This window comes from Stenella coeruleoalba, assembly GCF_951394435.1.
Source record: "Stenella coeruleoalba genome assembly, chromosome: 5".
Taxonomy (NCBI): Eukaryota; Metazoa; Chordata; class Mammalia; order Artiodactyla; family Delphinidae; genus Stenella; species Stenella coeruleoalba.
The window spans coordinates 115738083-115757552 of NC_137150.1; the positions used below are offsets into that span (position 1 = coordinate 115738083).

The 19470-nt window shown below is 34.4% G+C and overlaps 1 protein-coding gene and 1 long non-coding RNA gene across 3 annotated transcripts in view; one reads left to right on the forward strand and one right to left on the reverse strand.

Moving 5' to 3' along the window:
- LOC307186757 overlaps positions 1–19470 on the forward strand; it is an 83933-nt gene that overhangs the window by 22878 nt on the left and 41585 nt on the right. Inside the window, exons 3-4 of the long non-coding RNA XR_013828458.1 lie at positions 526–653; positions 8790–8897. This is a non-coding gene — a long non-coding RNA (uncharacterized lncRNA). The remainder of the gene's footprint in view (positions 1–525; positions 654–8789; positions 8898–19470) is intronic.
- The window catches only part of SAMSN1 (SAM domain, SH3 domain and nuclear localization signals 1), a 135986-nt gene that overhangs the window by 9757 nt on the left and 106759 nt on the right, over positions 1–19470 (reverse strand). For both annotated transcript variants that reach the window (XM_079922283.1, XM_079922282.1), the window contains 6 exons: positions 15751–15822; positions 13263–13412; positions 8796–8925; positions 6326–6477; positions 3987–4193; positions 1909–2059 (listed from right to left, as the gene is read on the reverse strand). In XM_079922283.1, coding sequence (XP_079778409.1) covers positions 1909–2059; positions 3987–4193; positions 6326–6477; positions 8796–8925; positions 13263–13412; positions 15751–15822 — 862 coding nt within the window. The remainder of the gene's footprint in view (positions 1–1908; positions 2060–3986; positions 4194–6325; positions 6478–8795; positions 8926–13262; positions 13413–15750; positions 15823–19470) is intronic.

Below are 19470 nucleotides of genomic sequence, written 5' to 3' on the forward strand. Positions count from 1 at the left end.
TGTTCTATTCATATTTACCAGTTTGTATGTGTGGAAGAAAGAACTTGGATTTTTAGAGTAGACTGCCTTTGATTAAAACTCCAACTCTGCTACTAATCTAGCTGTTTGGCCTCTTTGAAATTCATCTCTGAAATATGTTCTCATCTATAAAATGGGCAAAATACCTACATGGATGTTATTGTAGACGAAAAGCAATTATTTACAAGTGCTCAAAAAATACTCTTCTTCCTCCCTCTACTTCAGCATCAACTGATTTCGGAGAGCATTGACAATGACACTGAAAATTATCAATTACAAGAAATCTACAGAATCCATTTCTTAGCGTAATATTGCTTAGTGAGGACCCATGTTCTGAAATGATGAGATGTGAAAGGAACTGCCTCATTTCCTTTGAAGATATGGCTATACCAGTTTACACTGATCAGTTTTGTTTTGGCTTGTACTTTTGAGTAAATAGGCTGCTTTCTTAAGTTTGACCTGTGTCTGCCTCTGTGACCCGATTCCTCTCTCTTCTGCACCTCCTAGCCTCCACAACTTCAAAGAATGCATACAAACTCCTAGGCCAAAGGATGAAATCAATTCTGCGGGTGTCAAATTAGTGATGCATGTGAAAACTCTTTGAACAGGATGAGGATCTATGCAAACTCAAGACAGTAAGTAAGGATAAAGTAAGGTACAGTTTCTAAAAAAGTAAATTAATTCTCACTAGATAAAAGGCCAGTGTATAATACACATGTGCAGTTCAACTATGCCATTTTGTGAGGCATATGAGGGAGGATATAGAAAAGCTCACGAAGGGACAGTCAGGAGACCTGGGTCCTAAATAGAACTTTCCTCTTTACTCTCAGTCTGGGCTGTGTAAGAAAGTATAACATAGCATCACAAACGCTGGTCCTAGCTTTCTAATTCACTAAGTGCGTGAGCTTGGACAAGTTGCTTATCTTCTCAATTTCTCATTATAAAAATAGGGATGATACTAGCTCACAGAGTTGTGGAGAGCATTAAAGAAGAAAATAAATGTAAAGATCTTGGCTCAAAGTTTTAGTCAGAGAACATGTTCAAAGGATAATTAATGATTATTATTAATATTACTTGTGAAAGAGAAGGTTGGATTAGATGATCTAAGTTCTTTTTCTCCTTTAAAATTAGACACCTTCCCCCCTTTTTTCTAACAAAATACTCCTTGCAGAGTTTGGCACTCCCTGAGCTCAGAGTTTTGGGAGCCTGGCCAGATTTAATAAGAAGAATGCTCAGATTGGGCAGTTGTAAAAACAAAAGCTATCCCATCTTTACAAATCCAGTTAATGTAGCCAATATTCAAGGGAATCTACATGTGTTACTCCATCTTTAGTTTATACTTACAAATACAGAGAACCATCTCAGATAATAAAAGTAAGTGCTGAATATTTTTGCAAGCTATTATAGCATTTTGAAAGAATACTGTAAACACTTACAAGATGTGACTCTATGGTAATGAAACGAATTTTCTTGTGTGGAGCGAAGACTCATTAGCTCAGAGCGATGCTCTGTGCTGTTCTACAGAAGTTGCATATGACATTTCTCGCTAATGGCTCATGCTGTCACTAAATATTTGTTTCTAACTCCCTCAGTTTTGGGGAATGTGGACATCCACTTGTGTGTAAATTAATAGCTCTGCAGAATTTAAATGAGGTACCCAGAAAAGCCCTTTTGTTTCCTGAATCCAGTCAGGAAAAAAAGGCCCTCTTTCTAATGATATATTTGACCAGAGTTGTTGTTTCCAAATGTATAAGAAAATACTTATTTTATTGGAAAGAATGCTTTACATGATTCTCAGTAAATAAAACTGGGGCTTTGTTTTTAATGCTCTTACTGTTTACATTAAACTGTGATTCTCAGCTAGGGAGAAGAGTAGGTGTGCGTACTTACTTTCTTCATCAAGAAGATTTTCAGCAGCTGATAGTAACCTCATCCTATCTTCTGGATTTTTAATGTTTAATTCAATGAGATGACTCTCTTTTATATCCTTTAAATCTTCTAGGGTCTCGTAACCATTGAGCAAAAGTGTTGAGGTGTATTCCTGTGGGGAAGAAAAAATATGCATAATATAAGATAGTCAGATTCAAATATTTTATTTTTAGTTCTCTTTAGATTAAAAAACAAAAAGTGTAGGAATGCACGAAAACCAAAGGTGCCAACAGAACTTTTGCTTAACTTTATTTTATTTGTACTAGTTTTCCACATATGAACTTGGGGGCATTTAAACAGTATGTTGTACAGTTCTCACCTTCTGGAAGGACAAATGTAAAGAAGAAATGACTACCTTAAGCTATACAATGCTAAATCATGGATCAATTAAATAGCTGGATCATTCATCCCATTTGGCAGTTTTTCACTTCTCAAATAGTGAAATTGACAAAGCTAGTATGTTATTAAGTCTGTCAATAAAATGCCTCTAATACAGTATATTATAATAATATTTCTGGATCTATATCTTTTCTTGTTTGCTTGGTTGCAAAATCATCTACCCTTATTAACTTCTTGGAGTAGGTTAAAAAATGAATTTGAAATAGACTCAATTTATATAAAAAAGTATACTTAGCATTTTGGTGGAAAGGCATTATAGAAACCTAAGGAATCTCAGACTTTCTATTTATTTAAAAGCTTTTATTAAGCATGAAAGCACTGTGGTTGGGAAAAGTATTGTTTCCATTTCTTATCATGTATATTTTGTCCATCATTTGCATCAATATAAATTAGTTTAAAATTCATAGGCTTCTGATTTCAAAGTCTGTTATGTTATTTATGTAACTTCTCTCTAACAATAGAAATGCAAAGTAAATTTGAATGCTTTTCAACTTTCTCAGATATTCCTCCCATTTTACTTGATCATAATTTCAATATCCTTATTTTAGTTACTAAAATTGAGTAAGAGGAGGTATAAAAGTTTTAAGTAATCAGAAAGAACTTATTACTAGCCCTTTATTTATTTTTAAAAAAGGGAAAGAAGGAGTAGCAATTCAACTCTTTTAAAAGTGATGTATCCTAGAAGGAGCACTGTGTTAGAACAACAACAACAACAAAAAATTCCCATCCTGATGTAACTAACTGTGGATTCTTGAGTAAGGTATTTCACTTCCTTAGACCTTGGTTTTTTCATAGGTCACAGAACAAACAAGTAGCTGAAGCAGGATTCAAACTTGTGCTTCCTCCAAGGAGTACCCCATTTGGGGGACACCAATAGTAATATTGAAAGGTCTATGTAATGTGTCTACAGACAAAAATGCAACTAGATAATTCAGGAAAACCAGTTAAGGAAAGATTAATTGGCTATTGTCTTGATGAATTTTGAAAACTATCAAAGTACTGCTGTGTTAATTTTAGAAATGGATTGCAAAACAGTAAATTGAGTGAGGCTAGGCATATTGTATGTACATGCCATTTAACAACATAGATATTTCATAAAAAGTTTTCTAATGTAACAAGAAAATAATTGGATTTTAAATACAGACAACACAGTTTTCTTAACACAATCATTATGAGGGCTTAATGATCACTGTTTCCTAACAAATTACTTTAAAAACAATTTAGTTATCTTCTCTTGACTTGCTTTTGATCTCTGCTCTATAGAAAATACAATTTTCTTTTCATTTCTCCTTTCAATTCTCTGAATCTTTACCTTCACTCTTTATGTTCTCTTTATCATTCTCATTACATGTTTTCTCCAGGACTTTTATTCTCCCAAGTATATTTCATTTTTCACTGCACTTTCTCAACCTAATCTCTACCACGACTGCTAAGTACCATTAGAGTTTAGTCCAAAGGATGTTGTATCAAGACCTGTCCTCGCATAATAAAAGTAATAAAGGGTATATATAAACTGTTTTTTGGAAAACAGATTTTCCCTTTCTGTAAGTCATGTATTTTTTAACTAAACAAACACTGACCCATTCTCAATTACTCCATCCGTATGCCACCAAAATCAAACAGGCCATAGGTTTGCTAACCTGAAGGTGAATCCTCTCTAAGAACTCATGCAGAGTCTTAGGTTTTTCCTTTCCACTCCTTCTGTGTGCCTTTATTTTCTTGGGGGCTGCTTCTTCTTCTGAGATGACATCCACATAAATAAATTTGAAGTTTCCCACCTTATTGTTCAACATTCCTGTCCACATCCCCATTGGCGTTTTGCAGATAATGTCTATGATATCTCCTTTCTAAAGACAAAGAAATATACAAATTAGATTTCAGAGAACTCTGGTGTCCATGACAATTGGTAGAAAGAATGGAATCATTGAAAATTAGAATAATGAGGGCATTACACTAAGGAGGTTTAGAGTTAAAAATAAATCTAAGAGGAAATTTCTTTTAAAAGTTTAAGGAAACTATTTACTAGTAATATTGAAAAAAACCCCAACATACTTGAAGAAAGGCTCCTAAATGTATTTGATGATGTGTTTATGTTTTTGGTATCGTATCAACTTATCAACTTATATTTGTAGAGTATCCTATAGTTTACAAAACACTTTTGCATTCATTAAGTCATTTTATGCCCACAACATGCCTCTTAGATATGTATGCGAGGTGTCATTATTACTCTAAATATTACAGAAAAAGAAATGCAAGCATTAAATAATTTCCCAAGAGCTTACAGGAAGTTAGTGACAGAACCAGAACTCAAGCCTAAGTTGCTTGAATTCAAAAATAATGCTCTTTTTATTTACCCTGTCAAAACAATATATATGTAGCAAAACTCAAGCTATTATTCCTGGAGGGGGTCCCAAGTAAGGAAGGGGAAGAAAGACAAGTCTATGACTCTGTCTGTCCTTCTAGTTCATCTGAAAAATTCATCTACAGTGTGAAATAAATCCACCTCAAGTATTGTATCCATCTAAAATAATCAAAATGTTCAGAACTTTGTACATAGCAAATATGTAACAAAAGTATATATGCACTAAGGATAAATTAAGCTAATTATCCTAGATTAATTAATAATTAATTACTAATTACTTATTTAACACTTAGATTGAGCTCCACAGCAAAGTTTGGATTGAAGTATGAATGAAATGCATTGGGATAGACAAGCCAGTTGGTCTTTCTCTTTATTCACATCTAAGAGTAAGACTGCAGGAGTTATTGGCAAGAGTAGAAAACTCCACAGGGTATTTTTTTTGTAAAGAAAGTTGATTTCTATGCAAATATAGTGTCTATATTTGTGTCATAGTTACTCCGTTGAGACTTACAGCTTTCTACCTCAGAGATAACATTATAGATTCTGATATTTTTGTCATTTTAAGGGTCTACCCTCAAACAAAGCATTAAGTCTGCTACTAAATATATTTTTTTTCCTGCTGCTCTGTGAATGTGTATTCTTCCATCTAAAACATGGATTTTATTTGTAATAGTAGAATTCAATGTGATTAAAAGATCTGCTCTTTCCGATTTATGATAGTTTGCTCTTCAGACACTATGAGCTGTTCACCTAGTTTTTCCTGTCTTTAACTATAGGGAATCAAATCCTAGGCTAGATGGGATCAGCTAAGCAGACCTAGAAAATCCCCAGAAGCTCTAGGGGAAGCTTCAAAGTATGGCAGTCCTATGCTACATCCTTCTTATTATCCTTTAAACTTGTAAAAAACATACATTACAGGGAAGCCCACAGATCACAAGCAAAAATCCAATTTCATTTCGGATAAGACCCAGGATGGTCAGCAACAGTATTCAACACCGTGTGTCTGTGGAAATCCTTATTGTGTCCTACTCGAGCTCCACAAATGTCCCCTTAGGCAGCACAAACGGTGGTGCAACCTTTGTGTTGTGAAGCCCTCACAGCAAAAGAAAATGAACAAAGCGGATAAGAATAAAAAAAGGGAATTCAGGAGGGAATGTCACTGAGAGAAAGTTGTCAGGTTACTCATGGCATTTGCAAGTATTGACTTAAGTATTGAAGTTGCCTGGCCAAGTCAGGTTCCCAAGACGTTTGCTCTGCTGGGCTCTTGCCTGATAGTTCCATTTTCTCTCCCTCTCCTTGGCTTCAGGTAGAACTGGGCACCTCCAGCAACTTGTGAGGATTTTGGTTTTCAGAAAAATGTAGACAATTCCTTCTTCCCGAATAAGCTCTGATTCTACATTATCTACATAATGCAACTTTTGCAAATAGCCTCAAAACACTGATCCCCCTACCCTACCTCTCATGTTTTGTTTGAACTCCTGCCGTAGTACACCAGTCCCCAGTTCTATTGGGAAGAACGTGCTCACCCCCTAGTTCCCCATACTTGCACTTCCTGAAAAAGATCATACACCCAGCCCTAGACAAACCATACAGAATGCGGATATGATGTGCACACACCTTGATTTTGAGGGAGTCAGTGTCATAAGGGCTCGGTGTGAAACTGGTATGTACACGGGCACGGCCACAGAATGGTCCAGAGTAGGGGCCATCATCATCGAGTCGAAAGCTGTCCCGGTTACTTGTACCATCTGAACAGCTTGTTATTCCACCTGATAAAGGCAAAGCAGAGGTTAACAGTTCTCACTGAAGGTTCATAACATTCTGAACCATCACCTGGACATAACTAAGCAGGAATAATGCTGAAGCATTGGATGCCAGCCTCCTGAGGCGGTCCTAAGTGACCGATCCCTGTTTCTGCCTCCCAGTCATTTTCCACCGCTGACTTCTGTCCTCTGAGCCATTTCTGATCTTTCTCCAGTCAACCTGATCATTCTTTCCTCTACCACCAAACCAAACACTCTTACTTCAGTCTCTATCATCTGATCCAGTAGCACAGTGCTTTGAGCATTGGATACTTGCTAAAGAGGCAGACAGTAGAGACTTAATTCCCTGTACAAACCAGATAATTAATTTTGTACGTGTAAACAAAGGCAGAAACCTATAGCGACAGTTTGATCTTTGTGTGCTATTGATCAGGAATGATCAAAGCATAAGACCACAAGCTTCCCTACAACTTATCACAATGTAGCAAAAATAGTGTCTCAGACTTCCTACTGTGTACCAAAAGCCATTTTGAGGCAACATCTCTGTGTATAAAAGGTAGCATTTTTGCTTGTTGTGTGAGCATCAGGGAAAGAGAAAGTGTGTTCCAATGTCTGTACTCCTAAACTGTTCAAAATTGTTCTAAACTGGGCTTTTTAAACTGCTCCAAATCCTTGCTCTCTGGTCCTCTTCCTTTCTGATTTTGAACCTCAAGGGGGAAAAAAAAGAGATTCCATTTTTCCTGCCTGCCTGGGGGCAAGAATATCTCCCAGTGGAAGTAACTCTGAGTCTCCCTACTGCTCTCACTTGTCACCTCATTTTTTCCTTCACTGTGGCCTTTCAGTGCTCTGCTTCATGAGGGAACAGCCCCAGTATCTCTGCCATTCTTTCAAATAAGTACAGAAATAAGAGAAAGATCCTTAGCGATTCTCCATTTTTTTTTTTTTTAAATATGGACTGGTGTAAAAGAAAGGTGAGTTGCGTCTAGTCACAGAAATTAAGTTGTTTATGATAACAGCTAAGTAGACCTCCATCTCCTCACACCCTCCCTTCCATGACCACTCCAGTCCCTGGCTTTTCATTGTAAAATTATAAAATTTTATAATTATAATTGTAGAATTATAAAATTCTACCCATATTTGGCATTACAGTTTTGAATTTTAAAACTTCCAGCAGAAATGAATACTAATAAAATCTGAATTTCACACATGCAAAAATATATCCCCCAAATGCTTCTGTATTAGCTTTTTCTTCACAAAATAACTGTTCTACAGCCAGTAGGAAAGTAGGAATAAAATTCAGGATATTTGCAGCAGCTGGTCTTTGTGATCCATCTTCAAATAACAGAAGCAGTTGATTTTAAATGAAATGGAAAATAAACTTTGAAAAAAACATTTAAAAGCCCTGAAAAGATTAGAGGGATAAGTAACAGTGTGCATATAAAAAAAATTATAAGGCACCCTGTAGTATCAGTAGTTTCATTCAAATATTGTAGCAGGACATGTGACTGAAGCCTGAGTGACTTCTTTGGTAGAAACGATGTTTTTAGAAAATTCTTATTGAACACATGCTGATTCCTTTTTGTCACTAATTGGTGATATTCCTACTATTTAGTATTTACATACTACTTCACTCTTTACCGGCTAATGCTGAATGGAAACCTAGAAAGTAAATGTTAGAACTGATGCAGATGTCCTGCTCTTTTCAGAATACTTCAGGATAAAAAGGAAGGGAAAGGAAGGAAAACATGACAGAGGGCAGGACAGGGAAGGAATAAAGAAAAAATGAAAGAAAATAAAAGAAAGAAAGAAAAAAGGAAGAAAGAAAGGAAGGAGGGGAAGGAGGTAGGAGGTAGGGAGAGAGGGAAGGAAGAAAGAAAGGAAGAGAAAAGGAAAGGAAGAAGTACATGGAGGGGGGGAGAAAGGGAAGGAAAAAGAGAAAACAGGATTTTAGTTTCCTGAATACTTCAAGTCATTTAAAAAATTTGGACTCAAAATAATGCTAGTTCTCCCCAGCACACTTTATTGTAGGGATTCTGATTTAATTGTGCAATATAATCTTTTGGAGGAATATCCCCAAGAGCCTTGCTGACCACAGTGCTAAAAGTTTCAAAATAATCCATAATTCTAATATATTATATATTATTTTAGACAATAGCATTGCTATAGATTCAACACATCCTACATTTTCACTATTTCTCTTATCAAGTAGTTGGAACATTGGTGAAATTTTGACAAACAAGCCAAAGAGAAATAAATCTGTTGTTTTTAATTAACTTAACCCAGATCTCCCATCTAGACTCTTGTCACTTATTTTATAGCCTTACTTGATGAGCTCCGCCCACTGTAGAGACTGTCCATGGAGTCACTGGCTTTGAGGGAGCTCTTCTCTGTATGGGTTCCAATCGTGGGATCACTGTTCTGATAAGGTAAGGCATCCTCTCCATCTTCCCCATCCTTCAGAAAATCATATCAGAGGTTAAATGCAAAGAACTGATTTCCTTGGAGACTTTCACTGTGTGCATTGATTTAACAAAGAAGACATATTTTAGCAATAAAATACTTAGGAATACATCAGCATAAAATATGAGTGTCATGAATCTTTAGCTCAATTTCAAGCATAACATTTTATGGTATAGTGGGAAAAATTCTTTAGATGAAACAGCCCACATTTTGGAATTTAACTGAAATTATAAAGTTTATTTTTGTAGTTAGGATGAATATCGTATCAAGACTATTTAATCAGAAATGCTAGATTTATTAACATCTGTGCTTTATCTGTTAAAGCACTTTTATTTCTTCATGGTCTCCTTATCATCTATTTACCACCATTACTAATCCTTTGAGATCTGATATTACAAGTTTAAACCCTGCATAGTTGCTTCATGTCAGTTATTTGCACCCTACCAGACCACTAGATATGAATAAAACATACACACTTTGCAATTCTAAAGCAAAGCTTATCTAAGAAGCTTTACAAATCTCATATGGTGCTTGCCACCTAGTCAAGTGAAAAGCACATCTTGCATAAAATTAGGAAAGACAGACAATTTCAAAAGAAATTACATCTGCTTGAAAACATCTCAAATATTTTCCATGTTTATATAGTTTCAACAAAGCCTATGAATTTCTTAATATTCTTCAAAATATAATTCAATATTCCTCATTTTTGAGCATTTCTAAACATTGGTAAAAATTCAGACTATACATACGATATATGCTCAGTTTGATTCTCTGCTTTTATCCATTTGTTCAGTTATTTGACACAAGTTTGTAGAACACCTTCTAAGTACCTGGCATTGTTTTGGGAACTGGAGATATCATGGGAAACAATATACAGGATCCTATCTTAAGTGAGGTACATTTTAGTTTGTCAGGGTGTGTGCGCACGCGCGTGTGTGTGTGTGTGTGTGTTTGTAGTGTTTGGGGAGGTTTGTGTAAACAAAGTGAGCAAGACAATTTCAGAGAATAATAAGTGCTATGAAGGAAATAAAACTGGGTGATGTGAGAGGATTAGCTACTCGGGTTAGGGTTGAAGGAAGGTTGACTGATTTAGAGGGAAGAGCCTCCAAAGACCTCCTCCATAAGGTAATAGAGTCTCTGAATTCTTGACCTGAATGATAAGAAGATGTGACTTATATGAAGATTTGGAGACAGTTTTCCAAGCAAAAGAAATAGCAAGAACAAAATAACTAAACTCAGAATTAGCTTGGGTTATGCAGAGGAAAACAACAAGGCCAGGGTAGCTGGAGCTGAGTGAGAGCAAGGAGAGCATTAGGATGTGAGCTCAGAGAAGTAGACTGGAGTCAGCTCAGGAAGGGCTTTATAGAGCACTTTCAGTAACCATGGAAATGTGCACTCAGATCTCTTGCTGCGGGACACTTCTTTACTGACAGCCCCAACTACTAGCCTTCTGTATCGATCACTGTGTTTGCAGGGAAGCCATGTTCCAATGACTTAAGCAGTGGGGCTACCATTTGAGTCCATTCTGGTGGGATGTGGGGCTTCTCTAATGGAAACTTTTGGTTCAAGGACTTCCCATCAATCTGGCCAAAATTTTCTTAGAACAGTGTTGAAGCCTGAGACTTGAATGATCTTCCTTCTTTCTTCCTCTCCCTTTACAGGTGTCAGACTTGCACTGTAGTCTGAAGGATTTCCTTGCTCATTTTTTCTTTCTCTTCTTTATCCTTCACAGGCATTTCCTCCAGTAAGTCTTTGGTGTGTCTATTCCCTTCTTGTGGGTCTACTTCTCAGAGGACTGGAATGAACACATCATAGTAAGGGAATGCATTTTGGTACTGTAAAATTTTAACCAAGGGAGTGATGTGTTCTGAATCTGACTTTTCAAAGATCTTTCTGGCTTTCATGTGGAGAATCGCTTTTATGGAGGAAAGAGTGGAAGAAAGGAAACCAATTAGGTAATCTAGGCAAGAGAGTTTGTTTATTTAGTCTAAAGCAGGAATAATTTACATGGAGAAGTTAAGGGTTTTAGATATACTTTGGAGTTAGTACCAAGAGGATATGCTGATGAATTGGTGTGAAAAGTGAGAAAAAGAAGGAATTTTGAGTGATTTGTAGGCTTTCTTCTCTCTCTGTCTCTGTCTCTCTCTCCTCCCTCTCCTTTCTTTCCAGCATCTACAGTTATGACAGTGTTGTCTATTTCTACTTGGAAGACTGGACAAGAAACAAAATTTCTGTAGAGCTTAGAGAATCAATAATTCCATTTTAGATATATTAGGTTCCAGTTATCTATTATGCATCTAAGTGATAATATCAAATAAGCAGTTGGTTGTATAACAGATAAATAAAGAGATCATATGGGACTTCCCTGGTGGTGCGGTGGTTAGGAATCTGCCTGGCAGTGCAGGGGACACAGGTTCGAGCCCTGGTCTGGGAAGATCCCACATGCTGCGGAGCAACTAAGCCTATGCTCCACAACTACTGAAGCCCACGGGACTAGAGCCTATGCTCCACAACAAGAGAAGCCACCACAATGAGAAGCCTGCACACCACAATGAAGAGTAGCCCCTGCTCAACGTAACTAGAGAAAGCCCACGCACAGCAACGAAGACCCAACACAGCCAAAGATAAATAAATAAAATAAATATTTTTTTTTTAAAAAGAGAGAGAGATCATAGCTAGAGATGTAATTGTGAAAAAGTCATGAGACAAGATGAGATCACTTAGGAAGAGAGACTAAACTAGTAGAACATCTAGGAACAAGCCTCAGGAAGACTCAATATTTAGAAGGACAGGAAAGAAAGCAGAGCTAAGAAAGGAAACTTTGAGAAAGAAGGAAAGCCAGAAGAATGCCCAAAGAAACCAAGAAAAAAGAATGTTTCATATGTAATGAAATCATCACTTGCATCAGGTACAGCTGAAAAGTCATGTAAGAAGAAAGAAAAGTGACCATTCGCTTTGGCAACATAGAGGTTAATACTGACTGTGACAACTGTTTTAATGGAGTACTGGGGACAGATCCTATTGAAATGCATTAAAAAGAAAATAGCTGTAAGACATATAGATCAATGGAATAGAATTGAGAGTCCGTAAATAAATCCATATATTTATGATCCATATATTTCTGACCATATATTTATGATCAATTGATTTTTCAGCAAGGATGCCAAGACAATACAATGGAGAAATAATTGTCTTTTCAACAAGTAGTGCTGGGACAATTGAATATCCACATTCAAATGAATGAAGTTGGACTCCTACCACACACCGTGTAGAAAAATTAATAGATCATACATCAAAATTTAAGAGCTACAACTATAAAACTCTTAGAAGAAAACATTGGAGTAAATCTTTGTAACCCTAGATTAAGCAATGGTTTCTTAAATACAATACTAAAAGCACAAATGATGAAAGAAAAAATAAATTGAACTACATCAAAATTATAACCATTTGTTCTGTAAATGACAACATCAAGAAAATGAAAATACTATCCATGAACGGAAGAAAATATATCATATCGCAAATCGTATATCTCATAAAGGATCTGTATCCATAAGGTATTTTTTAAAAAAGCAACAATAAAAATACAACCCAATTAAAAAGCAGGTAAAAAATTTGTATAAACACTTTTTGAAAGAAGATATGCAAATGGCCACATGAAAATATTCTCAACATCATTAGTCATCAGGGAAGTGGAAATCAAAACTATAATGAGAATCTATTTCACACCCATTTTGATGGGTAGCATCAAAAATCATACAATAACAAGTGTTAGCAAGCATGTGGAGAAACTGGAACTCTCACATATTGCTAGTGGGAATGTAAAATGATGCAACTTCTTTGGGAAATAGTTTGCCAGTTTCTCAAAGTATCAGACAGAGTTACCATATAACCAAGAGAAATGAAAGAATACTTCCACATAAAAACTTGAACACAGATATTCATATTCATATTTTAAATCATGCTGAATCATTCATTCAGCATGATTTAAAATAATCCCAAAATGGAAACAACCAAATGTTCATCAATTGATGAAAGGATGAATAAAATGAGGCTTATCTATAAAATGGAATATCATTTGGTGATGAAAAGAAGTGATGTACTACTGTTTGTTACAACATAAATGACATATGTTCTTCACATACTACATGAGTGATCTTTCTAAGCCTCAATTTCCTCTATGAGAATGTGATAATGCTTTCTTCCGCCCAACTTCTGGGCACAATTATTGAGGGAGAAAATACATTGAAGGCCTTCATAAACTGCCAAATATTTCTAAACTACCTAGAAAAATATTAACAGAAAAACACAAGTGATTAACAGAGGACACTTACCTTTTCTTCAGAAAGGGCTTTGATATACTTTTTACCCACTTTTTTCTTCATTGTCCAGGAAATAACTCTCATTTTTTTACCTAAACTTCCTCCATTATTTGAAGTTTTGTTTTGTTCTTCACTTTCATTTATGCGTTCCCCTTCATGTACCTAGTTAGAATTATTTACAAAAAACAAAACAATAAAGCAATGAAAAACATTGTCATTTGTCCACACTCCCTCTTCTTCTCTCTTTTCTCTACTTCAATGTTCTTTATCTTCACTGTAAAATTACAAACTAAAATAAATAAGAAAGTAGATTAGTTTATTACTATCTGTGTTAACTTACCATTACCTAAGTTTTAGAAAAGAGTACTATAAATATTTTTAATTTCAGGTTTTTCTATCTTCCTTTACAAAAGCTTTGAAGAAACTATCTAAGCATATTTTTAACTTCAACATTTTTCTGTGCTGTTCTCTTTCATAGCCTGAATCACAATTTTATTTAGATATTTATTTATGGGTTTTGTTGTTGTTTTAAAGTCTGTCTCCTCCTAGACTCTAGGCTTCATGAAGTAAGGATTTTCACCTGTATTGTAACAGTACTTTCTGAGTGCCTAAGGGAGATCCTGTCATAGAGTAGATGCTCAACACACATTTACTGAATGAATAAATGATGGTTTGCTAAAAAATGTGCAAACTACTTTATCAGATTCACTAAGTTCTTTCACAAATTGCTAGGCCACCATTACTAATCAATGAATTTGAATGAGCCTGAGCAACTTTTATAGGTTAACTCTAGAATTATAAACTTAATAACAGTAAATATATCTATGTATGATTATGGAAAGTTGAAGGTTTATACAATATGGGAGTTTGAGATTGACATATACACACAGCTATATTTAAAATAGATAACCAACAGGGACCTACTGTATAACACAGGGAACTCTACTCAATACTCTGTAATAACCTAAATGGGAAAAGAATTTGAAAAAGAACAGATACTTGTATATGTATAACTGAATCATTTTGCTGTACACCTGAAACTAACACAATATTCTTAATCAACTATACTCTGATATAAAATAAAAATTTTAAAAAAAGATCAACAAGAAATCCCTCATGATAAAAAAATTATATAGGGCTTCTCACTATTTGTATACACATACTGCATTGTATTATTTACAACTGTGTAAATGTTGATAGACCATATAGCTATATACAAGTTTATCAATGTATATTCATGCATGTATACAAGTTTATCCATAAGTTTATATATACATAAATATATAGGTGAATAAAAAGGGATAGATGTAATATATGTATAAAAGGGGATATATTATATATACACATGCATATGTATGCACTAATGGAGGTATTTATAAAGTAATAATAGGTGTCATTTTCTTTCTACTTTTTTTTTGTCTAGAATATCCATTGCTGAAATCAACATATTTAAAGATATTATAGGTAGATGGATATAGGAATCTGAAAGGTATTCTGAGAGTCAGATATGATAAAAAGAATTCTTTATTAAAAAAAACAAAAAATAAAGATGCAATATATAGAATGAATAATTAAGAAGTGCATAAGGTCTAAAGCCTATTGATCTAAAACAAATCTATCACATGAATAGATAACTCAGGTTCAATGATAAGCATATATTTTTACTTTTCTCAATGTACATCCCTCCCCTCTATTTTATTAGTTGTTTTACATTTCATTAATCACTTATCACAGTTGGTCCATGGTTTATGAGACAGTATAACAAATAGCAAACTTTGGACACGATGTTGCATCCTGCCTTTGTCATTTATGACCTGTATAATTTAGAAGTAATTTTATTCAAACATATTTCTTCAGTGATAAAATAAAAATAATAATAGTTCCTACTTACAGGTAGGTAAAGTGCTTAGTGCTGTGCTTACTTCCTGGTAAGTGCTCAGTTAAATGTAGTGATGATGATGATGATGATGATGTAAATAATTTTATGGGAAGCTTTTCTTAAGCTACATTCAAAGTGTTCATGGTTTGCAAATGTGTATGGAATGGTCACCACTGAGACATTTCAAAGTGTACAGAAGTATGAGAGTGCAAATGAGCAGCCTATGCTCTCCTTAACTAATTTCCAATTAAGCCATTTAATCATTTCCTAAATTAAAGCAATTACAACTTACATGAAATTTAACATATATGTTGTTTTATAGTGGAAATGCTCAGAAAATTTGGGATCGTCTGTGTTACTTTAAACTGTAAATCCTTCATAAGTTGATGTTCTGCCTTCCCAAACATCTGTTAGGTTTCTTATATAGATTTTTACTCTTAATGTCCAGCATGGTACTAGATACTAAATAATTGTTTGTTCATTTATCACAAAAATGTATGCAAGGTTATGATCTTTAAATATATTCCTTTTTCTTACTGTAATTCGCAAAAATTACATTGGCTTCATAATTTTTCATAATGTGTTTGTATAACACTCATTAAAATGGAATAGAATACTAACCCCAGTTGAATCATCTGGTTTTGATATGGAATTATTCCGAAAACGGTCAAAATTCCCAAAACTGCTGCTGCGCTATAAAATAGGAAAGAAAAAGGAAAGGAAATTTAGGATTTGTGACTTTCACTGATAAAACTGCTAAATAGATTAGATTATGGTTCAGTAAGCATCAGTCTCTTGCAAATACAGGATTAAAAAATCTCTCTGGACTATCTAATGGCACTGAAGGTGTAACTATTATTAACATTGTAATATTTACAGTTCATAAAATGTCTTCATATGTTTATGTTACAGTGTTAAGCACCTTGGAGAAAAATCTATTAAATTATTTTTAATTTATAGTGTTACTTTTGCTCTTGAGAATGGCATGTATTACTAAACAACCAACCAACTAATAAAAAAACAACAAAACAAACACACAAAAACAAGCATTTGAGTAGATCCACAATTGTTCCTCATAAAGATCATATTTATCAAAAAGTAAAAATGAACACAAATGCATTTCCTGTAACTAACTCCTGATAATTTGAAACTCTCTACTAGATGTCAGAATGAGAAGGCACATACACAGACCTATTAATAAATTGAAAAGCGCATTTAGGTGTACACAGGTTGGGAGGAAAATGAATTTTTCCACATTTAACATGGAATTACAGTGAGACCCCTGGGTCAATTTCATTCACTCGTTTTAAGAAAAAGCTCAGTATGTTAATAGAAGACTTATTCTCTTGGATACTTCTTGCCTACAAGGCTAAATTTTTATTCCTATGTAACTCATTCTAGGCAGGTAATTACAAGCAATTCCTGATATACTGCAAAGTAAATGATTCTCCTAAACACATTTTCAAAAATCTTTAGAGTCTTTGAGTCACAAAATTGATATTTTCTCACTATTTAATTTTATACATTGTTTGGGATGGTGGATATCGGATGTTACAGACTTTATATACCCACAAATCCCAAGAATATGTTATCTTAAGAACTTTATCTCATTTCAAGCTTATAATATTTTCAAAATAAGCTGGTGGTACTGAAAAATAACCTGGTAATTTGAAAAGTTAAAAATGGGAGTCAGTAATCTATAAAACTTTGTATTGTCCTTTAAAAGTCACAGATCATTTTAGTTCAAGTCGGCTTCAAAGGCTCAGTCTTTACAAGCATTTTTATTCTCATGTCTCCCTAATAGTGATCTTTAAAACTCCTTGTTTCCCTTTTAAATCAGTTTAAATAAAAAGATCCTGACACGTGACAAGGGGTTAGCTTGATAGACAGTGTGATACAGAACGTCACCCCAAGGATGATGGCTGTGTTAGACACAAATAATGCCTTTCGCTGACTTGCTACCCCTGATGAAGAAGCCCTTCACCTTGTGGTGAGGGGAGAGAAAAAGAAGGACTGAAACTGAGAACCACTCTGGTTCTCACGCAGGGCTTACTAACTTAGAGTGATTTCCCAGAGCATTAATCATTTCTACTTGCCTAGTAGGCATTTCTGCCAGGCCATAATTGCCCAGAAATCACAAAAGGGAATTGAGTGTATTCTTGTGTTGCTTATAAACTACCTGAACACAGGGAAATCTGTTACTCTTTTATCTACTTGAAACATTCTTATGGCCTATTGGAGCCTGTGCTTAGGGCAATTTTGTAGTCTACAACCAGCCTATGTCCTGCCTACTAAATATTAATGAGGGTTACAGCATGATATCCACCACTGGATAATCGGTCGTGTTGCCCGGCATGAATAGGCTCACTTCAGCGTTTCTCTACAGTATCTTCTGCCATTAACTAATCTATAGTCACCATCTTTTAAAATTAATTCTCCCCTCACTATGTCAATAAAGAGAAGCAGATAATGGAGTAGTGGTTTTCAGGACTATTACTTTGGGTTTTGTCAGTCATCTCATTATGAATCACTCAACAGCTTTAAGCCAGAGGAGTAAAATACCAATCTGTCCTAAGACACCCTTTAGAAGCAAATCTAAATATTTAAAATAACGTTTTTAAAATTTCAGTATTCTCTAGTCAAAAAGTTAGTGACTTTCTGAGATGGTTTCACAATGTATAGGTTATGCCTTAATGAAAAAGGGCTAATGTCTACTATGAGATATGGACAGTGAACAAATGTGTAATTTCTACTGCTGTTAAGTTTCCAGTGAAAAGGTGAATCACGTGGAGGTAAGCTGGTTTCATAGATGATAGTCCTTTATAAATAAGAATGTATTTCAATATTGATAATTTTGCACTGTATAATTATAATGGATTAGGTTTAGCAAATACTATTTTGTGACAGAACTCCCATCAAGACAGAGCTATTATATAAACAAATAGCTATCGACAAGAGTAACTTAAATAAAAATGCAATTTATATTTTAGATAATTCTTTGTTTTTGTTGACATTAGATTATATTTAGTCTTTAACTATAAATCTATACAGTCTTTCCTTATGCAATTAGATATGTGTTTGTAAAATGGCACACCTGTAGAAGGTAATTTGGAAAAACTAGCAAAATTACATGTATATGCCCTTTGACCCAGAAATTTCATTTCTAGACGTCTATGTCAGAGATACACTTGAATATAAATCATGCACATTCAATGTAAATCTTTTATAATATTGAAAAGCTATAAATCTCAATGTTCATCAACAGAAGACTGATTGAATAATTTATGGTAAATTCAAACAATAGAAATGTGTGCATCTGCAAAAACACTGAAATATAACTATCTGCTATGGAATTATCTCCAGGACAGTGTACGTGAAAAAAGACAAATGGAGAAATGTGTACATAATAGACCACCTTTTATCTAAGGGTGAAAATACATGTATGTGTCTCAATACAGGCAAAAATATATTTTCCTTCTTAGAGAAATGGGGTAAAAGAAACAAAGTAAAAGGGACAGAAAACACACTTCTCTGAATATGCCTTGTTTTATAAATTTGACTTTAAAACCATGTAACTTTAAAAACATATTTATAAACAAAATTAAATAAAAATAAAAGCAATCCTTAACAATTCCAAATAAAAATAATGAATCTAATTTCATATTGAATTGGTGGCTTAGAGAGAGGAATTATTTTAAACAATTAAAAAAAAGACAGTAATTTGATAGTTTGAAGGACCAAAAAAAAAAAGACAAATTTTAACCTGTTTTCCAATCCCATTTACAATTGCATCCAAAAAAATTACCTAGGAATAAATCTAACTAAGGAGGTAAAAGACATGTACTCAGAAAACTATGTCACTCATGAAAGAAATTGAAGATGACACTAACAAATAGAAACATATACCATGCTCATGGATTGGAAGAGTTAATATTGTAAAAATGACCACATTAGCCAAAGCAATCTATGGATTCAGTGCAATCCCTACCAAAATACAAAAGGCATTTTTCACAGAATTGTATGAATTCACAAATAACTCTAAAATTTGTATAGAAACACAAAAGACCTTGAATAGCCAAAGCAATCTTGAGAAAGAAGAACAAAGCTGTAGTTACCACATTCCCTGATTTGAAACTATACTACACAGCTACAATAATCAAAACAGTATGGTACTGACACAAGAACAGACACATAGTTTAATGGAACAGAATAGAGAGCCCAGAAATATACCACACTTATATAGTCAATCTACAGCAAAGGAGACAAGAATACACAATAGAGAAAAGACAGCTTCTTCAACAAATGGTGTTGGAAAACTGGAAAGCTACATACAAAGGAATC